The sequence below is a fragment of the Octopus bimaculoides genome, chromosome 6, assembly GCF_046866305.1.
Source record: "Octopus bimaculoides isolate indiv1 chromosome 6, ASM4686630v1, whole genome shotgun sequence".
NCBI lineage: Eukaryota > Metazoa > Mollusca > Cephalopoda > Octopoda > Octopodidae > Octopus > Octopus bimaculoides.
This window is the reverse complement of record NC_142933.1, coordinates 110596438-110619755: the sequence shown is the minus strand read 5'-3', so window position 1 is coordinate 110619755 and position 23318 is coordinate 110596438. Positions and strand designations below refer to the sequence as shown.

General features: G+C 38.0%; 1 protein-coding gene across 2 annotated transcripts in view; it reads left to right on the top strand.

Moving 5' to 3' along the window:
* Nucleotides 1-1727: 1727 nt before the first annotated feature.
* LOC106873543 (retinoid-inducible serine carboxypeptidase) overlaps nt 1728-23318 on the top strand; it is a 40872-nt gene continuing 19281 nt past the window's right edge. Inside the window, exons 1-6 of one of the 2 annotated variants that reach the window (XM_089354440.1) lie at nt 1728-2143; nt 12062-12189; nt 13693-13782; nt 16176-16328; nt 18671-18745; nt 19361-19471. In XM_089354440.1, coding sequence (XP_089210566.1) covers nt 2077-2143; nt 12062-12189; nt 13693-13782; nt 16176-16328; nt 18671-18745; nt 19361-19471 — 624 coding nt within the window. In that variant the 5' untranslated portion in view covers nt 1728-2076. The remainder of the gene's footprint in view (nt 2144-12061; nt 12190-13692; nt 13783-16175; nt 16329-18670; nt 18746-19360; nt 19472-23318) is intronic. The other variant, XM_089354441.1, reaches the window with a different exon arrangement.

Below are 23318 nucleotides of genomic sequence, written 5' to 3'. Positions count from 1 at the left end.
TGCTGGGTGTTTTGTCTCTGAGGTCACGGATTCTCCAGAGAAAACGAGACAGGGAAGTAGAGTTCTCTCTGTTCCAGGATCTGAATGAGTGCATATGCTGGGAGTATCTTCCCTTGAAGTTATTAGCTGTCATACCCGTATAGTGTCTACTAATACTATCGGATGGTGTAAGACTGGCTCTGTATACTATGGCCCTTGAGAGGAAAGGTCTTTCTAGAGGGCACATGGTGGGGTTTCGGAAGTTGCAGGTTGGGGTTTCGGAAGTTGCAGGTTGGGGGTGGAGGTGGTGCGGGTGCATTTTTACGTCTGTCGATGTGTACGATGTAAGATGCGATGATGTCTAAGCGGGAGTAGCTCACTATGACATTATAGGAGTTGAAGAGTTTGTAATATTTGTGGCCTCTGGCGAAGTGTTTCCTAATTAACGACAGGAAGCCCCTAGTTACGTTGGTGGAAACTTCTAGGTTGAAAGGGAGGTTATACCATATTATTTTCCTCTTCCTAATCCTTTTAGGGTGAGAAGAGGGTGTTTGGGGGTTGTCCACATACGTGAGCTTCTCAGTAAACCCGCTCCTAGCCAAAGCTTTGTTGTAGTGGGGGCAGCCTTGTTAAAGATCTCTCTATTGGCCGAGAAATTTGTAGCAGAATGACAAACTACTATCTCTTCCTTTTATTTATAGCTGTTGTTTGGACGTAGCAGAGAACACTTAGCTATAAAGATCATGTTTTAACCATTTGCTCTGATTGGTTTAGTTTTTAGGGGCAATTTGTTCCCTAAAAATTATCCGGTCAACCAATCAGATGCGCTCAAATGGATCACTTGTTCTCTTGGCGGAAAAACCTTTCACATCTCTGTGGAGCCTAGCAATTTTCTTAAATAGATCAGTTTTTCTCCACTTAGTCTAGCTTGCGTTTTTTGCTCCAGGAAGCTATTTGCTCGCTTTCTCCACGTTACGATACAATGAAATTTATCACCGCTACCAGCTCTTTCTGCATCTAACGTCGACAACGACATCATCATAATTCATCCTCGCGTATGTAAACTCACTAAGTAAATATGACTTTTATAAACCTTCGTTTACCTTATACGATGTTTAATGTGGATTCACATTCATGCTGAATTATGCAGCAATCTTATGTTCTCTTCATAGAACACTTGTATGACTTACCAGTTCTTTTGGTATAATAGAAGATTTTTGCTTTTCTTGTTTATGTCTCCTCACAGACATGTATATTCTAACAAGTCGCTTCTTAATTTTTGCACTTCTCTTCAATAAACACTGAGTTAAACTTGCAAAGCTGTTTATCTTCTTTCAATTTTTAATTTTTATTTTAGCGGGTTACTAAACTTTCAGTTTGGTCTTCTGCTAAAGATCAGTTAGTCGTTCGCTAATGCCTGAAACCAGGCTTGTAATTACAGCGGTGGGTGGTTTGAGCTCTTGTAGATGTATACTGTTTCCTGAATGGGGGTGATTACTCCACACCATCTCGGCAATACACTTATGTATTGTTTTTTAATTGCTGAAAGTTACAAAAAAAAAAAAAGTGAATCGGCTGAGAGTTTTGTGCATGGTGCTTACCAAAATTGTTTGTAACTATCTGTTGATTAAAAAATAAAAATGTATAACCTAGCGATTCGGCAAAACAAACCGATACAATAAGTACCAGGTCCTGGGGTCGATTTGTTCGACTAAAAACCTTTCAAGGCGGTGCCCCAGCATGGCCGCAGTTCAATGACTGAAACAAAAGAAGACACACACACACACACTCACGCATTTATCTATCTATCTGTGTGTAGGGTGGAGTTATCAACTTCAAACTCTGAAAGCATATACTTGAATATGTATTTTAACATATGTAAGTGAAAAAGAAAGTGAGAAGGACAGAGAGATAGAGAATGAGAGGATGTGTGTCTGTTTCGATAAGTTGAACAATTCCCACATGTGACTTGAAGCGGATTTGGTTATAACTTTTTCTTTGGCAACTGACAGAACTCGGACGACAGGCAAATTAGGTAAATACTCGACCGCAACGGCAACAGGGAGAATATTTTAGAAACAACAATTTATTTAGAATATGTCTTCAACGATATTGAAATCTTTTTTATTTCTAATATTTCTCGTGGGACCTATCGAAGCCTTTTGTAAGTATCCTCTAAAATATTTACTCCACCGACTCCGTCTCTTCCACAAAATTTCTAACTTTCCAAAATTACCAAAGTGAGAATTCGAATTAAAATTATTGCTATAAATGGCTGAATATTTAGAAAGTCTTCTAATACTTTTTGTGGTATATAATGGCGTCGCTTTACGAAGTGGGTTCAATTCCTATCAGTGTCGACTTTATCGTTAATTCCTTGCATATATCTGTGCTTTTGTCTCAATTTTAATATAAAATTATGGAAGGGTATGTTAGCAGAATCGGAAATGCTTTACATTTTATTTACATATTTTCCTTACCCTTCGAGTTCAAAACGCATTGAATTGGTTTCGGCTGGTATCGAAAGAAAATATGTTTATGAAGTTATAAAACTGTCGCGACACACACACACACACACACACGACTATCAAACTTGTACCATTATGCAGATAAACTTTCTAATTTAGTCACTTGTTTATATTTCATTGACGAACCTTCAGTTACAAACATGAGTGGTTTGGGCGAAGAATGAAACCGATAGACTTCGGCCCTCTGCCAAATTTTGAAAGACTTATTTAACAATAAAGTAGTTGAATCAGACCTCGACCCAAGATGAAAAAAACAACAAAAAAGGCATTTGCGAATTTGGTTCACATGACGGAGATGTAAACGGAACCCTCCCCCCCCTCCATTAAAATTTTTCTTTTCTTTTTTTTAATACGGAATCCAATGTTTTAGGCTATGGAGATTCCGATTCTGAGAATTTTCAAAAATTGGTAACATCAAATTCCCCCCCCCCCTCCATTTCATTTTTATTTTACTTATTCCGGAATTTTTTTTTTTTTTTTGCGAAATACGTACAAAGATACGGAGATTATGATTCTGAAAAAAAAAAATTGTTTGTAAAATTTCAATTTCACACAAAAAATTTTTTTACCCTAATCCCCTCCTCTCCCAATTCAACGGCCTTGGCCTTCAAACAGGCTATTCACATGCTAGAAATAACAGCCAAATCTCACAAAACTGCAATGACATAAAGAAATATGGGAAAGACTTCCTCTCCTACCTCCCCCCCCCCATTTTCTCACAAATTATTATTATTATTTTTTTTTTGTTTTGTCAAAAACCCACGTTTTCGGATACGGAGATTCCAGAAAATTGCCAAAAATCGGAATTTTGAAACCCCCCCCACTTACTCTTCCTCCCCAATTTCTTCATATTTCACTTTTTTCCGTAACCCTAACCCTAAAACCCCAACCCTAATCCTAAATAAAACATGGGATTCCGTAACAAAAAAACAAAACAAAACAAACAAATTTTAAGTGGGGAAAGGGTTCCGTTAACATCTCCATGGGAGCCGCGAATTTTACAGCAAGAATAAATACATATTGGTTTATCTATAAATGACTTGGACTGTTTTGGTTCTGTGTTTTATCGCTATTTTTTACAAATGTTTGTTTATTTTATCATAAGTAAACAAAAGTTAATGTCGAACAAGGAAGGCTTGGATTTTGATAAAGATTTGTAGTGATTGATTTCATTTGAGTCTTATTAATAACATAATAGTCAGTTTACCAACCTGAACCGACTCATGATATAGTGGCGAAAGTAAAGAATATGCACACCACCCGTCTTCGGCGTAACAAAAACATTAACCCTAATCCTAGGGTGTGCGTTTTCTTTACCTTCGCCGATATAGTTTGTTCTGCAACGCTGATATAACCAAAGCAACCCTGGTCTAGCAATGCTACGGCAGCAGTGCCCAGCCAAACGAGAAGGCATGTCACCTCTTCTTAGATCCATTTCTCTTTGTCTCCCTCTTGTTAAGAATCACATTGTTCACTGAAATACGGGAACGGATTGCATGCGGTGCTGTGTCGTGTCTGGATATGTTACAGTCTGTTCATGGCCACACTCTATTCTTTGATGCAGTAGATTCTGATGAAAGCCACCATGGATGTGGTTAAGAAGGACTTGGTCAGAGCCCAACAGTTGCTGTTCCTCTACCCTTATCGTTGGCGGTGGCCATCTAGACACAATGTTTGAAGCTAATAAGGATAATGGTGTGGAAATAATTTGTGTAGGTTGACTAACCTTGGGTAGTTGCATGTAGTTGCATATTAGGGGTGGCTGTGTGGTAAGAAGTTTGCTTTCCCAACCACATGGTTTCGAGTTCAGTCCCACTGTGTAGTACCTTGGGAAAGTGTCTTCTACTATATAGCCTTGGGCCAACCAAAGACTTGTGATTGGATTTGGTAGAGGGAAACTGAAAGAAGCCTATTGTACAAATATATATATATATATCATCGTTTAACGTCCGCTTTCCATGCTAGCATGGGTTGGACGATTTGACTGAGGACTGGTGAAACCGGATGGCAACACCAGGCTCCAATCTAAATTTTCTGAGTTTCTACAGATGGATGCCCTTCCTAACGCCAACCACTCAGAGAGTGTAGTAGGTGCTTTTACGTGCCACCCACACAAGCCAGTCCAGGGGCACTGGTAACGATCTCATATATATATATATATATATGTCCAACCCATGCTAGCATGGAAAGCGGACGTTAAACGATATATATATAATTGAAAAAATTGGAGTGAACAAGAAGGAGTATGGTTGGACATTTATTTTTTTACTCACTACAATTGTATCCATGCAATGTAGTTCTCCAGATGCAGGTATTTGATTATGCAACTGTTTTCCTGCTTTATGAGATCTAGTTGCGTTCCCTCTAGCAATATGTAAATATTGTTTCTGTAAGTTTAAAATCCTTGGCTTCAAGACAGACAGAGGGGATGTTATGGAAGCAGAGGATTTTAAACTTACAGAGACAATATTTACATATTGCTAGAGGGAACACAACTAGATCTCATAATGCAGGGAAACAGTTGCATAATCAAATACCTGCATCTGGAGAATTATATTGCATGGAAACAATTGTAGTGAGTAAAAAAAATAAATGTCCAACTTCTTTGTTGACTCCAATGTTTTTGTAATTACCTATTCACACATAACACATGCCCAAACACAAACCTGGAAGTTCGTATAATACAACTTCTACTGGATAACACAGGGGGAAATCTGAAGGTGAACGAGCACTTTATACTGTACTCTACTACGTTCTTCGCTGACCACTAGACACATTTTTTTCTCTCCTTGTTTCTTTCTGTGTTCCTTTCTGTTGAAGAGCGTAGGCTCGAAACGTTAAAGACTTTCTCTATTCCTGAGCATTATACTAATACATCCATTTGTTGTTTACACCACCTGTCTTTGTCTGTTGTTTTTTCGTGAATTCTCCCTATATATATATATATATATATATATTAATTGAAGTGTATTGAGGTCTGGGGAATGAGGGGGCCATTTCATCACTCTCATCCCTCTTTCCTCAAACCAATCCATTGAGGCTCTGAATGTGTGGCATGGAGCATTGTTTTGTTGAAAGATTTCACTGTCTGGAATGTTATCATTGAAGATTTTAGCTAAGGAAGTTTGATAAACTTGATCTAACATGCTGGTGTAAGCATTGGAATTCATTCTGCCCTCACAAGTGAACAACATTCCTGGGCCTGAAGATGACATACGGCCCCAAATACTTCCTCTTCCAAATTTGACTGTTGGGACCACACATCCAGGACAATAGCCTTCCCAACTCTACAGCAAACCTAAACAGCTCCAAAGATCTGAGGAGAAAAATGAGATTTACTGATCATTTTTGGTATCCAATAAAAAATTTGTACAAGTTTAAGAATTTCAATTATTCCAAATAAAGTGGTGGAAATGAATGGTGAATAGATATTAGAAGGTGCAATGAGAACTGAACCTGAAACCATGTGGTTAGGAAGTAAACTTCTTAACCACATCTGCACCTTGGTTGGTTGGTTATATTTGATGTTCTTTTCTGTTGCTGGTAAAAAAAAGAGACAATGGGTTTTGGTACACTTTAGCAGATGTGATTGCATTTGGCCATATTCATAGAAAGTGAGGGGCCACAAGGTTTTGTGTTTGTCACTCATTGTTATTTACTGCTGTAAACTCAAAATACACCTTTGAGTCTGTATGTGTTTATGTATGTCACCAATGGCATTTATTCCACAAAGCAACCCTTTCTATCAGTTTTTGTGGGGAATCTTATAAAACTATCAGCTGAAAGTGAGAAAACACCATTATCTGTATTTGATAGGATAATATTTACATCTTGCCTCTCAGTTCTGTAGGGATAACAAGTTTGAAGAAAGCGGGGGCAGGAAGTTTTGAAAGCTCATGGGACGTGTCTCCTTAGAGTGTAATAAATACTGCAGGAATCTTATTCCATATAAGGAAATATGCGGGAAAAGTTATCTTCTTTGTCTTTTGTTGCAATTACGACCAACACATTCCATGTTGAAATTGTTCCATTCCTGTAACTGAACTTCTTATTGGCTATCATTGAGAAAATCAAAGCCAATGTATTCTTTTCTACTCTAGGCACAAGGCCAGACATTTTTGGGGAGGGGGATAGTTGATTAGAGCAACCCCTGTACATAACTGGTACTTAATTTATCGACCCCGAAAGGATGAAAGGCAAAGTTGAACTCAGTGAAATTTGAACTCAGAACATAAAGACAGACGAAATACCGTTAAGCATTTCGCCTGGCATGCCAATACATTGATGATGGGATCAATGTGAGAATGACATCCGAGAGACAACTTGTCCATCAAGTTGAAAGATTGGTGGCTTTTAAGCTTGTTTGTAATATTCAGGTGGCTTTCAGTTTTCATGTCAGCTAACTTTTTCTCAACTACAACTTTAATCTTTATGCTCTCCAACGCTGTTGACAGTTAACCAATTCATCAAGATATAAAATATCATGAAATTTATCCCAAACAGCCTACATTTGTTCAGTGTACTTATCAAGATCTGTAGTTATTGTTCATAGGGCTCTGACAGTTATTGGTTTGGCTACCACCTTTTTCAAACGATCGCAACTGCTTAAGCTCCCAAGCTAACCGGTCGTATCTTATCAACTTTTTCTTTCTTCTTTATCACATTCTCTTGTTGTCACCTAAACATGTTATATCTATGATTCAGCACTGTTTGATTTCTTTCTTGATTATCACCATATCTGCTTTCCTATTCTCTATCTCATTCTAACACTGAATCATAGATTCTCACAGGATCTTTCTATTATCTTTTTCAATAATGCTTCTGGGTTTATGTTTGAGTCACTTTCCTGCTTTGTCACTGACCATAATGCTAGGTTGCATATCCAACAGTGGGCAGTCACTGCAGTTGAAACAAATGTAGGTCCTGTAAAGATGCTGTAAATAACTCTTAAATAAAATTATGGATGTGAAAGATCTCCGTTCTCCTTATCAATAATATTAATATGCCAATTTGTTCTTTTTGTACATACCTGTTGTGTACATATCTGTCGTTTTTTTTTCAGGCATGTTTAACGTTCTTTCTACAAACTACAAACAAGACCCCTCCCTTCCTTTTTTACTTTTCATTCAAAAACTAATGCAAATTTCGAAGGGGGTATATCTATCAAAAGAGCCCAGAAAATTGGGTAATACCCCTAAAAAATGGGTGGGAGAGAAAAGTTGCCAACAGGTGGCTACACAAAATTCAACTCTATGCTTTAAAGAGTGTCCTCTACTTTTGTCTCCGACCGACCGAAGCCTTGTGAGTGAATTTGGTAGACAGAAACTGAAAGAAGCCTGTCATATATATATATATATATATATATACACATATATATGATGGGCTTGACAACCGATGTTAGTGTGTTTGCATCCCTGTAACTTAGCAGTTCGGCATAAGAGACTGAAAGAATAAGCACCAGGCTTACAGGGAATAAGTTCAGGGGTTGATTTCTTTGATTAAAGGGCGGTGCTCCAGCATGGCCACCATCAAATTACTGAAAGAAGTAAAAGAATACCAGAACATTCCGTACCCCTCAACCAAGAAGGTTCTTTGAATATGTATTTTAAGGCTAAATAGTAATTCTGTTTATATTTGCATAACAGATATTTTGGTTGGATTATATAGTTATTGGTTCTACATTTCTTTCTATATTCTGTGTCACAATATAGAAACATTTCTCATGGCACCAGCACACAATTTACAGATGCTTACATTTTTTAATGTTTTCCGTGAAGTTTTTCACGGGTCCAGCTAGTCATTATTATTACTATATACATATATATACCAGTGTCGGTCATTGCCAGTGCTGTCTGACTGGCTCCAGTACCGGTGGTACGTAAAAGGCACCATTCAAGCATGGTCGATGCCAGAGTCACCTGACTGACTCCTGTGCCGGTGACATGTAAAAAGCACCCACTACACTCTCGGAGTGGTTGGCGTTAGGAAGAGCGTCCAGCTGTAGAAACTTTGCCAGATTGGATTGGAGCCTGGTGCAGCCTTCTGGCTCACCAGTCCTCAGTCAAACCGTCCAACCCATGCCAGCATGGAAGGCGGACATTAAACGACGACATGTGTGTGTAAAGTATATACAGTATACAATAAAACAAAGAAGGAAAGTATACATAGTATGCAACAGTAAAGAGAAGGAATAAGAAGAAAGACTCTAAGAATAATTGGGGAACCCCACCATTCAAGATCTCTCTAAACATGGTCAAGTGCCTTTTTGAATTCTTTTTCTCCAACTTAGAGAGTGGTATCATACACTGAGAAGCATGGCAACATGGCTGGGATAATCTACTGGACACATTGCAACAAGTATGCACTTGACAAAACAGATTTATTATTAATGATAAACATTCAGTCCAACGTTGACCTATTTTGAGGACTGTGTTTTGTTTCACCTTCCACATTTAGTGGAGGTGAACTCTAAGTCAAGATTCCTACAACTATTAACAGTAGTAGCATCCATACCTCCTAAAGAACACTTTGTTCATTCAGTTTGTAGAGTCTGTCGGTATCACTTAGAAACGGCGAAGGGTGAAGGACCCTGATGAAACTGCACCGACCATGATGCTAGGTTGCATATTCAACTGTGTGCAGTTGCTGCAGTTGAAACACATGTAGGTCTCATAAGGATGCTGTAAGTAACTGCTAAATAAAATAATGGATGTGGAAGATCTCTGTTCTCCTTACCATTATTAATACTATTGCTTACTCTTTGGAAACTATGCAGTCTTGAACAGGACACTCAGATTTACCCAGCGAGAAAAGTTACCAGAGCCTAGTGACTTATTGTTAGCGAAGGTACAACTTAAGGACCATTGTGGTTAGTTGGCAGCTGAAACCAACTTCAGAGAAAACATGGTAACTGACAAGATAATATATCCCTTTAAACATTTAAACACAGTCTTGGATATATATATATATATATATATATATATATATACATACTGGGTGCAATGGGTAAATTGTTGTGATTTTATATTTTTAATGTTATGCATGCACATTGTTTATTTTTGATTTTGTCAACTTCACAGCACGGTAGGGTCAGTTGGGCACCGTTTTTGAGAAAACAGCACCATGACACAATTCATTCTGCCAGAAGTTTGGAACTGACATACTATACTGTTTGGCATTCATGCCAGAAGCTCCAACATGAACATTTCAGAGTGTTTGGGTATTAATATGAGGACATGTAACAAGAGTGATAAAAATCAAGCATCCAGTCAACATCATGGTGTTTGGAGTGATCACTAGTGATGGCGATGTTATACTTCCGTTCTTCTTTCAATATGGCCTCAGACTCAACATGGGGTCCTACATCAAGTGCCTGGAGGAGGTAGTGCTACCCTGGGTCAAGAGGGTGGCTGCTAGCAATAGGACTCTGCACCATGCCAGACAAACAGGAGAACCCAGTCATGGCTGTCAGACATTTCTGCGACCACATCACCCCTAACATCTGGCAACTTAACTCTCCAGACTGCAACTCCCTTGACTGTTATGTGTGGGGTGCAGTTGAGTGAGAGACTAACAAAACTCCTTGTAATACCAAAGATCAACTGAAGGCAAGGATTATTATTATTATTATTATTATTATTATTAGTAGTAGTAGTAGTAGTAGTAGGGCAGCAAGCTGGTAGAATTGTTAGTACATTGGACGAAATGGTTAGCAGTATTCTGCCCAGCGCTCCATTCTGAGTTCAAATTCCGCTGAGGTCAACTTTGCCTTTCATCCTTTCGGGGTCAATGAAGTAAGTACCACTTAGTCAATTACATCGATTCCAGTACCTATCTCCCTTCCCCTAAATTTCAGGCCTTGTGCCTATTGTAGGTGGTGGTGGTGAGCTGGCAGAATCCTTACTGTACTGGACAAAAGGCTTAGCATTTCTTCTGGCTTTATGTTTGGGGTTCAAATGCTGTCGATGTCAACTTAGCCTTCCATCCTTTCAGGGTCTATAAAATAAAGTATCCGTTAAGCACTAGGGTCGATATATCGGCTAATCCCCCCTAATTGCCTCTAATTGTCAGGCCTTGTGCCCACAGTAGAAAGGATTATCATTATTGTGCTGCACAGACAAATCAGACTGTTCACCAATAACAGCCATGGAACCACCAGTGCCATCACATTTCATGACAGGATGTCTCGTTTGTGCTCCATAGAAATATTTTGAACAGCATAGAATATACCGTGCACATTACCAAAACTGCTTCTGGTGGGTTGCATCTGACCTGTTTTAAAATATCCGGTTTGATTTACCCAACAAATGTCAAAAGTGGTTACTTGCTCTGCTAGAAATAACATTCTAATCTCCCACCAATTCCACCTCATTCTAAACACCAATTGAATTAGTCACAGCTTCCATCATACATCTGCTAAATCAAGGCTGACCTGGGATATCACCACCACATCAATATCCAGTTCAATTTCTGTGTCATTGACCTCATTAGATTTCTTTTGTCATCATTAGAAATATGAGAATTGTATTTTTGTCAGTTTTTCCCATCCCAACTTAAATTTAGGACATCACATTCGTATTACATTACAATTAGGGTTATTTGTTTATATAAAGCTTTTACTTTACGTCAACTGAAGGCCTGTTTCAGCTAATCAAAACTGCTCGACTGGTTATTACGAACATTTACTGTGTGATTCAATAATCTATTTGATTAAATGATTGTTATTGATCAGAAGAAATTCAACACTGGTATTACATTGTGTTTCTCTAGAGAACAAAATTGTTTACATCACTTCAAGTGACCTACATATCGGGAATTAACTTAACAAATAATCTTGGAACGTCTACACAGACTGGCTCCATATTCATATCACATCTGCTTCATCATGTAATAAAACCATAATTAAATAAATACTAATACCAACCCTTAAATGTGTGTGTGTGTGTGTGTGTGTGTGTGTGTGTGTGTGTGTGTGTGTGTGTGTGTGTGTGTTCGATGAAATATTCTTAAACCCATAATGTGATTTTCTTGACTGTAGTTAACAACTTAATTCCTCTGTTCTCATGAGGTGCTGTGAGCCTTCGATTATTTTAATTTAAATTGTGTAAATTTACTTTATATAGTTCATATCATCAACACCATCATTCATTTTATGTCTGTTTTCCATGTTGGCATGGGTTGGATGGTTTGCCACAAGTAAATTATCATCCAAAGTTATTTCACTCCTAATTTGTCTGAGGATCATGTTTTCCTTGCACATTTAATTCTTGGCTTGGTTTCTATGGCTGAATGCCCTTCTTTCTATCATCAGCAGCCACTTTCCAGAGTGTGCAGGGTTCAATTTATCATGACACCAACATTAGTGAGGTTGCCTTGTATTTTGTAAAGCTAAACATTCCACATTACTCAATAATGTTTGTTTGTTTGTTCAAAGAGAACATTTGATATAATTTCACAAGTTAATTAAAAACGTTAATTTAAATAATTACATATGTTAATATATTCTGTAATTTCTGTTAATTTGTTTTCTGAATTTGATTGATTTTGTTTGCCAGTGTTTGATAAGTTCCGAAACAATACTGAATGGTGGGGTTACGTGAATGTCCGTCCTCAAGCCTATATGTTCTACTGGATGTATGAACATGTTGAACCTGAGAACAGACCCCTTATTCTATGGTTGCAGGTGAGTTTCACAACTTTCTATGGCTTTTTTTTTATTGTTTAACATGTTTTCCTTGTTGATTTACTCTGTTCCTCTGTCACCACATCGGCAACCCCCACCACCACCTGTTGTCAAGTGACAAACATGCACACACACATCTGATAGGCTTCCACACAGTTTCTGGTTACCAAATTCACATTGGTCAGCCCAGGGCTATTGTGGAAGCCGGCACTTGCCTCAGGTGCTGCACAGTGGAACTGAACCCAGAACCATGTGGTTGGAAAACAAGGTCCGTCGCCACATGGCCATTCATGCTCCTAACAAATTTTTTTTTGCTCTTTTACTCTTTTTAGTCATTTGACTGCAGCCATGCTGGAGCACTGCCTTTAGTTGAACAAATCAACCCCAGAACTTATTCTTTGTAAGCCTAGCACTTATTCTATTGTTCACTTTTGCTGAACTGCTAAGTTACGGGGATGTAAACACACCGACATCAGTTGTCAAGTGATGGTTGGGGGGGACAAATACAGACACACAAATACTATGTTGAAAAGTAGGCATGTGATCCACAGAGGACCAGCTTCATTTTGATGTATGATACATGTTCCTGTGTTGCTAATTATACCTGTCCTAAACAAAATGGCATTACTTTTTGACTCACCCTCTCGTTGTTTCTAATACCTATTTCTATTACAACCATGGAGTCAAAAAAGACAAAGAACAACTGGTCCAAGGGCTCCTTCAGCCTCCTCATCATCATCATTAAGCGTCCATATTCCATACTGGCATGGATTGGACATTCCCAAAACATTCTACTGGAATGTTGACCATAAGTAGTAAATCCAAAGGAACTGTCACATTCTGAGCAAGATCCCTTTGGTCTCTTCATCTCTGTGCTATGGCAGAAATCGGCTGGACAATGGAAAGAATGATGTCTGGGCCATCACACTGGACACCATATGGCTCCTCACTGCATGGTAGTGTGCTTGGTGTGGCATATCTCAGCCTGGAGTATATCTGTAGATGTGCCATGTTGAAAGCTGAATGTGTGATAAGAAGATTGCATTTGGTATGGAAATGTCTTCAGTGGTGAAATCAAAGAATGGATCAGTGAGCTGGCAGAATCATTCGAACATTGGATGAAATGCCAAAGGACATTTTTCTCTGACTTTTTTTCATATTCTGAGTTCCACTTCTGATGAGGTTTATCCTGCTTTTCACCCCTCCAGGGTCAATAAAAACAAAGTGCCATTCAAAGTGCTGGGGTTGATGGAATTCACTAACCTCTTCATCTCAAAATTACTGGCCTTGGGCCCTAAATCAGAAACTACTACTGAGTGAGAGAGCAGCTCATGCCATCAGAGTGACACTGGGGTACAAATATACAAAGCCCAATTTACCCTTCGTGATTACCCGTCTGATAAGGGTACACCAGGGACATGCATTATAACCACGTGTGTGACATGCTGACCTCATATCAAGATAAACAATGCACAGCCTTATTCTTCTTATTCTTATTTCAAGGGAGGTCCTGGCGCTTCTTCAGTGGGATTTGGTAATTTCATGGAAATTGGTCCTTTAGACATAAATCTCCAACATCGCAAATATACTTGGGTAAGTTTGTTTATTCTCTTTGAAGTAATTTAATTTTACATATCCAAGCATTTCTTCTCTCATTTCAGTTCTCTTAACCCTTTTGATACCAACCCAGCTGGAACTGGCTCTGGCTCTGAGTACAAATGTCTTGTTCCCATAAGTTTTGAATTAAAATCTTCCACCAAACCTTAGTCACAATTTATGTTCCTAACACTAGCTTAATTATAAGTAAGTTATTTTACTAAATTCTTTGTTATATTTAAAGTAACTGAAAGAAACACAGAGCATCTCAAAATAAATACAATAATGAAAGGGTTAAATACTTGATTAATTTGTACTGCATCTAATGATATAAAGTGTATCTGTACTGTATCTAGTAACAAATGAGGTGAGAATAAAACTGGAACATGTCAGAAGTAGAAGTAGCCTTCCTTGTTGGAAACAGAAATGATATTGGTGGCAATTGATGGATTTTTGAATTTTTCTCTCTGTATTTTTCATATTTATTTTTTATTACTTGTAAAGAATAAAACGTTTTGAATGGTACAGCAATGCACTATAATACAAAAAATGGACTATATACCTGTTGTAATCTAGTTATCTATAGTCCGATGATATTTTGGAATACAATTCCTTCTTCAGATATTCTTAGATGGAGTCTCTGCTATAAACTGTTTTCCAATGGCTTTTCTTTTTTTTCAGAAAACAGGTATATAGTCCTTTTTTTTTTTTGTATTATAGTGCATTGTTGTACCATTCAAAACTTTTTATTCTTTACAAACAATACACAATGCTTCAAGTGAACTACAATACTCTCCTTTTTATTACTTATTTTTAATATTTCATGTATTAAATATCAATTGTGATTTTTGGCTTCTGACACCAATTCAGATTTTAAATAAACATTATATTTTAGTAAATCAGAATTATGTTTTCTAGGCTTAACCCTACCACCAAGCCCTTGCGTACCTTTGCATCACTTTAAAACAGGAGGTTTGTATCAACGGACCAGGGGCAGTTTCTGGTGGGTTGATATTTTAAGGGCTCAGTCTTTTGTTAGCATATTTCTGGGGCAGTTTTGGGTGGGTTGATACCCAAAGGGTTAATATTGAGTGGATTGGTTGCCAGGATGTTGCACTTACAATAAGTGGCTTCAAGTCCCTGACTGGGGGTTGCTTCTGCTCGCTCAGCAGTAAATGAGTAACCCAGCAACTGACTGGGGACCTGATTGGTGGGTGGTGGTGATGGTGGGGGACTTTTGTAATCTTGGTCACTTACAGACCCATGGAAATTGGGCAGATGACCCTGTAATGCCTTGAACTTGAGATATTCTTTTCTACTCTAGGCACAAGGCACGAAAATTTTTTGGGGAGTGGGGAGGGCAGTCAATTAGATCGACCCAGTACGCAACTGGTACTTAATTTATTGACCCTGAAAGGATGAAAGGCATAGTTGACTTCAGCGGAATTTGAACTCAGAACATAAAGAGATGAAATACTGCTAAGCATTTCGCCTGGTATGCTAACGTTTCTGCCAGCTCACCACCTTGACTTGAGATAATATTTATTTCTTTATTGCCCACAAGGGGCTAAACATAGAGGGGACAAACAAGGACAGACAAAGGGATTAAGTCGATTATATCAACTCCAGTGTGAAACTGGTACTTATTTAATTGACCCCGAAAGGATGAAAGGCAAAGTCAATCTTGGCGGAATTTGAACTCAGAACGTAGTGGCAGACGAAATACCGCTAAGCATTTCATAATGAAAAAGTTATTTCAGTAAAGTCTTTTCTCTCAGCCAAAAACCATACCATCATATCTGTCAATGGTGTATATACTTAAGGCAGCGAGCTGGCAGAATCGTTAGCATGCCGGGCAAAATACTTAGTGGTATTTCGTCTGTCTTTATATTCTGAGTTCAAATTCTGCCCAGGTCAACTTTGCCTTTCATCCTTTCGGGGGTCGATAAATTAAATACCAGTTGTGTACTGGGCTTGATCTAATCGACTGGACCCCTCCCCCAAAATTTAGGGCCTTGTGCCTAGAGTAGAAAAGAATGTTGTATATACATTTGGTATGATAAACAGATGGCTATTTTAACCCTTTAATGTTTAAAGCAGCCATTTCTAGCCCAAGTATTCTACATGTTTCATGTTGGAACCATCCAGATCCGACCTCTCACACCTACCCTACAATGTTATTCTAAAAATTAACAATTACATCATTGAAATCTCAGAACTATGAGATAACACATAATTAACTCAAGACAACATGAATAAATAAGGATTACATTTGGCCAAGTAGTCTGAATGCTAAAGGGTTAAAGGGTCAAAGTTATTTTAATTGTATCCACTGAGTTTTTAACAAGAATTATATGTATTTTTGTTGTTTGTTTGTTTGTTTTTGTCAGCTGACAGAGGCCAGTCTTTTGTTTATTGATAATCCAGTTGGTTCCGGCTTCAGTTACGTCACTTCAGACTCCGCTCTGGCCAAAGATGTCCAAACCATTGCCCATGATTTGATCACAACATTAAAAACTGTTTTGAAAAAGGCTTTGTTTCAGGTATGTTTTTTTTTTTAAATCTTTTATCTTTTACTTGTTTCAGTCATTTGACTGTGGCCATCCTGGGACACCACCTTAAAATAGTTTAGCTTAATAAATTGACCTGAGTACTTTTTTAAGCCTGGTATTTGTTCTATCGGTCTCTTTTGCTGAACTGCTAAGTTATGGGGATGTAAACACACCAACACTGGTTGTCAAGCAGTGAGGGTGGGGAACAGACAGACAGACACACACACACACATACACATGACAGGCTTCTTTTAGTTTCTGTTTACTAAATCCACTCACAAAGCTTTGGTTAGCCCAGGGCTATAGAAGAAGACATTTGCCCAAGATGCCACGCAGTGGGACTGAACCCAGAACCATGTGGTTGGGAAGCAAATTCATATTCTAGTTTCTCTTTCTACTGTGTGGGACCATAGAAGTGTGTGTGTGTGTGCATTAGTGAGGAAACCTGAAACCCAAATAATGTTTTTTCCGTATCAAAGGTGCTGGCATGGCCGTGTAATAAAGAATTTCTTTTTACAACTATTTAGTTTTAGGTTCAGTCCCACTGCATGGCACCTTGGGCAAGTGTCTTCTACTATAGCCCTTGGCCAACCAATTCCATGTGGGTGGATTTGCTAGATGTAAACTATAACAAAAAATGTGTGTGTGTGTGTGTGTGTGTCTCCCTGTCTCGACAGTTCTATACTGATTGTAAACACTCACAGCTCATTCAAAAACAGTGAAATTTGTTTATAATCTTCTGTGAAAAATTGTCCAGCCATTGAGTTGTTTGTATTTGAAGAACAATGGGAAGATCTTACCTTAGTAGGAAATAGATGATGGGTTGGTGACAAGAAGAGTGTCCAGCCATAGAAGAATCTACCTCGAAAGGTTTTGTCTGATCAATACAAGCAAGGAAAAAGTGGACTTTAAAAAATGATGAGGATGTGGATTCTACAGCATTTTGCAAGCAAAACTATGAAATTCATAAAATCTGAAAGTCAGGCTAATCGTTATTTAACATCTGTGTTCCTTGCTGGCATCGGTTGGACTGTGCCAAGCAAAACTGTAACTGAGGTAACCTCATGCAGGCCCCATTATCTTTCTATGAATGTTCTTAAAAGAAAACTTAAAAAAACCCTGTTCTTGATATCATTAAGCTGCATACATTCCCATTTGGAAAAATCAGGACATGGATTCAGTCCACTACATCACCACACTAATCATAAACTTCACAGAAAAGAACACACGACAGCTTAAAAATTCCACAAAATAAAAGAAACTCACACACACCATTCTAAATCCCCTCTAGATTAGCAAAGCTTTTAACTTAATTCCCTTCTCTCTATTTTTAAATGCTCCCCGACTCCTTTTTTGAGAAACAACATTAAGTAAACAGTTTGTTCAATCACCATGGTGATATTGTGTGCAAAAAGAACACATTCCAAATTTTGCAATTTCTTGAACGAAGTATCAGAAGGAACTGTACTCTCTCACACTTTCTTTGATTGAAACCTTCACAAACTTCCCACACCTGTACTATTTGGTGCCATAAACAACTTCAAACTTCACAACCCTTGCCAAACTCTAGAGACCCATCCACAGTACCCAAAATCTGAACTACAACTGTACCCTAAAACTCAGCCTTGGCATGAACTGTCTCCCTAATTCCATGCATTGTGCTGTGGTGCACTCAGCCAACAATAAGTGCAGCAACTGTTGCAATCTGACCAGGTCCACTTTCACTGCTTTCTCTGTCCTCACCACCAGAGTCTCCATTTCGTTCTGAAATAAACTGGACAATAGAGAGAGTGCAACATGTCTGGATGGTCACTGGTCACTCCGTCCTTTTATGCAAATCATGAAAGGTGTTTCAGGGTGTGTAATATGCTCTTTAGTTGGGTGGAAACATGGACTAGCTTCAACTCTACTTCTGCAGGTTGTACCGGTTCTTTTGGTTTAATACCTGCAGACCATGGGGCAAATTCCATTAAGAGTTAATTTGGGACAAACAACAATTGCCATCATCATTATACAACATACAGTGCTTTTTTTTTTAGATGTTAATGTATGATGACTTAAAGCAGTTTTGGCTGCTATATTTAGCAGGCTGAGTGACAGCTTAAAGATTTCTTGTTTTGCTCATTGTAGTAGTAGTAGTAGTAGTATTAGTAGTAAAAGTGGTAGTAATAGTTATCTTCTGTTGAATTATTTTTCATTCTGAGTGAAACATTAGCCCTACATTCTTATTTCTCACGAGAAAGGCATGAACACCATAACATCTCATTTTTATTGCCTCTTATAATTATTTCCTTTTTTTTTCCTTTCTTTTTATTATTTTCTGTTCCTTCTAGAAAGTTCCATTGTATATCTTTTCTGAGTCTTACGGTGGCAAAATGGCTTCAGTGTTCAGCTTGCGTCTCTGGCAAGTAAGTTCTTACCATTTTGTTTCCCCATTTTGATTATATTTTATTGGAAATACAATTTTTAAACATTATTTTACAGAAATTTACAGGGGAATCGTGCAAAGTGGTCCCTGCAGGTAAAATGGTGAGTATGTTGTCTTGAAGAATGGCTCTAGAGTGCTACCAGAAAAGCCATTCCACCTCACTTTCTTTCTTCTCTTACTTACCTTCTCTCTCTCTCTCTCTCTCTCTCTCTCTCTCTCTCCTATCTTTTATGTTTTTTTTAAAATCTTTTTTGATACCCCCTGTTTTATCTGTTTTCCTTCATTTTTCTCTTTTCTTTCTTTTATTCTCCCCATTACTTTCTTCTACCAGTTTCTTTCTTATTTGTTTTCCTTCTCCCCCCCCCCCCTTTAGTTAAAAACTCATTATCTCTAAAAACCTCTACTTACAGATGGTGATTGTTGTATTTAACAAATAACACCATGTTTTATCAAGCTGTACCTACTTGAGCTCTTTCTACTTGACCTCTTTCTAACCCACCTATCTTTACTCAACCCCTTTCTAACATAAACCTGTTTTACATGGGATTGTCTTTGCTCAACCCCTTTCTAATGTAACCCTTTTTTTTAATGTCAGGCTATCCAAAATGGGCAATTGAAATGTAACTTTCGTGGACTGGCCATGGGAGACTCCTGGATAGATCCATCAAAGATTGTGTCAAGTTGGGCGCCGTTCCTTTACACTATGGTAAGTATTTTTATGGTGATCTATTCTATCCTCATCAATGAACAGCACAGCAAGTTAAAAACATCAAATAAAATATAAATGAAAATGTTACAATTATTAGTATTATTATCATTATTATATCACAGGTTTTGTTGGGGCTCCTGGCATCTTGCATGCATAGCGGGCTTACTACCTGCTGCCTATGGTACCATGCTATCCGTTCTTTTCAGCTATGTATTACTTTCTGGATTATTCTGGCCATGCCAAGGAGGCAAACCTTTTGTAACAGTTCTACTGGGCACTCTATTCCAATTTCCTATTTATTCCTTTTGATGCCTTCTGATACTGTCCCCAAGGACCCAACAATAATTGGCACTATCTTCACCGTCTTCATTCTCCATAGCTGTGCTGTTTCATACTTAAGCGGGTTGTATCAATCTATCTTTTCATCTTCCTTCTTGACTATTATTATTATTTACTTTTAGTCTGCATGTCTTGTTACAATCACTTGCCAAGACACACCCAGCATCCTAGAGCAAGTGAAGGATAAGAGATGGTATAGTATGACTGAAAACTTGGAGTGGAGAAGTGGTGGGGGCAACAGCGAAATATCTCCTTGTAAAATGACACAGACATTTGAATTGTTAGGGGTTTTTCTAAGGAATGTGGGCAGTATTTGTCAGCACAATCCTTTGGATTTCTCTGAGAGATGGTTCTCTTGGGATATTATCTAGATGCTTCTGACATTCCTATCTTATCATACCTAAGGCACCCACAATAACAGTTCTCGCTTTAAGATGCCACATCTTTTGTATTTCAATTTTCATTATTATTATTATCATTATTATTGAGTGAGAGAGCAGTGCATGCCATCAAAATGACATACAAAGCCCAATAAACCCATCATGACTACCTGTCTGATAAGGGTACACCAGGCAAATGCATCACAACCATATGTGCGTGACATGGTGATATCATATCAAGATAAACAGCACATGACTTTGCAGGTGGGTCCAGATAGAATCTTCTTCTTCTCCTCCTCTTCTTCTTGTGGTGGTGGTGAGTTGGTAGAACCATTAGCTTTTGGAGCAAAATGCTTAGTGGCATTTTCTCTGTTTTTACTTTCTGAGGTCAACTTCATTCTTTCAGCGTTGATAAAATAAGTACCAGCTGGAGACTGGGGTCGATGTAATCAACTTAGCCCCTCCCCACAAATTTTGTGCCTACAGCAGAAAGGATTATATTTAAGGCAGCAAGCTGGCAAAATGCTTAGCGACTTTTCTTTCGCCTTTATGTTCTGGGTTCAAATTCTGCCGAGGTTGACTTCGCCTTTCATCCTTTCAGAGTTGATAAAATTAAGTACCAGTTGAGTACTGGGGTCGATGTAATTGACTTACTCCCACCTCTGAAATTGCTGGCCTTGTGTCAAAATTCGAAACCAGTGTTGTTATTATTATAGATATAAATTCATCACCATTTAAAGTCTGTCTCCCATGTTAAAAGGAACATTGGAAATTATAAATATCTTCTTAACAATCTTTCTGTTCTCGATGTTTTCTGACGGAAATGAATGTGAATAGTCTGATCACTATTGTTTTTGCCATCAGAGAATGTCCTCTCATCACTTTAGACAATGGGCAATTCAGTGGTGTAGAGGATTCCATGACACTAATGTTTCAAGTGTATTGTGTGTCTCCTCAGTAAAAGCTACCCTCAACTGATGAATCTAACAAAGGTGCAGGCTCTTTGCTTCCCAACCACATGGTTCCAGGTTCAGTTCCACTGTGTGACACCTTGGCCAAATGTCTTTTACTATAGTCTTAGGCTCTAAAGCCTTGTGAGTAGATTTAGTAAATGGAAACTAAAAGAAGCCCATTGTGTGTGTGTGTCTTTGTGTTTGTCCCCCCCCACCACCACTTGACAACCAGTGTTGGTATGTTTACTTCTCCGTAACTTAGCAGTTTGGCAAAAAACAAAACTGATAGAATGAGTAGCAGGTACTGGAGTTGATTCATTTGACTAAAAATTCTTCAAGGTGGTGCCCCAGCAATGCCACAGTCTAGTGATTGAAACAAATGAAAGATAAAAAAACAATAATTCATGTGGTGCCTCTGTGAATAAATATTTTTTGTTTTGTCCAATAATTATCTTTCGTTAATTCCCAACCTTATCGTTTTGCTGCCAGCCTTTAGTAAACCAAGACAATGATGTCACAAACATCAGGAGGTGAGTTCAGTGGTCTTTATTGGATTGAGTACTTGCAAAGGATCTGCCAAGCTTTTCCAGAAAATTTGCTGCAGACATTTTTGCCAGGAGTAAATTTGCCATAAGAAATTGTAAGAAATTTCACTGCATACGAAAATTCAGCATAAGAAAAATTCCCCATATGGCCAGTGGCAAAGCATATGATATCAGCATTTAAAAAAAAAAATACAAACAACGATTTAAAGGGTTTATAAAAGGGTTAAATAGGAAAGTCTTTATTCAACATCAAACCTTAAAAAAAAAAACGTGATCAGGTCATTTAAAATATGACAATTCCTAGTAGGGATGTGCTGCCTAAGTAGGCAAGGTCGGTAGTGCCTACCCTGAATAAAATAGATTAATAGCAACATTTATCTTTTATGGCAAAATATGCTCCTAATTCAATTAAATTATGAAGCTTACTCTGATTACTATGTATAAAATGCATAATATCTTATTTTTTTTGTAGATTAGGTAGGCATAATTCGCCCCTGCTTCTCAATCTCACTATTAAAGCTACATATAATATTGCCGTAGTACACGTGCTGTGTACATTCCTACAACAACGTTTTCTTTACGCATTATAAAGGCAGAGGTAAATCTGCCTCCAACTCAGTCGTGCGCCTGTGTTTCGCTTATTTTTTGTGTGTTTTACTAAATAAATGTCACCAACTGCCTACCCTGAGTAATTACTGATGGCACATGCCTGATTCCTAGTCAGGCTGCTCCAATAATATACTTTTTGCTGTGGATCATTTCAAAGCATTTCTCTCTGAAGTGCTGCATTAATGTCGCTAAACTTCTTCTTCATCTTTGCTGCATCTCTTCAAACTTAATCACACTTTTTTCTTTTTTGCTAAACATTTTCAGAAAACAGCAAATCTTTTTTTTTCTTTTTTTAAAAATTTATTGGTAAATTTTCTTACAACAAAAATATTTCTTACTAGCAGAAATACCAGGCTTTGCCCGGGTTAAAGAGAATAATGAAATCTAAAAACGCCGTCTAGACTATGCAACCCTCAACTGTTAGTAGCTACGATACCATATTTCTACATTAATAACTCTCCAATCCATGCCAGCATGGAACATAGACATTAAGTGGAATGCCAGTCTCTCATCTAGGAGGGCCTTGAAATCAATGTTACCAACTGGGGACTATGTGTGTCGTAGTGATAATAAAAAGACCCAAAGGAGGTCTGCAACGAAATAATTTTACTCAACACTTTGCAAGTGAATCAGTGGAGGCAAAGATGCGTCTCATTTACTTGACAATTTATGCACCACATTGCAGAAATCACAATGTAAGTATATCTGAAAGGGTAGTCTTACACTGTTGTACCATTGAATTACAAATAATGCTCATCTGTTATGTTCGGGTTAAAATTTCATCAACATCAAAAATATATGAATTTTGATGGGAGTTATGGCCGTTATACATAGAATATAATTTCCAAATTTCATAAAGATCCGTTCAGTACTTTTGACGTAGTTTTGGATAAGAAAACAAATGACTAATGTGTGTGTTTGTGTGCATGTGTTTGTGTGTGATGGGTGTATATATGTATAGATATCTGTATGCATGTATATATATGTATATATGTGTACATATTACATGTACATCTAT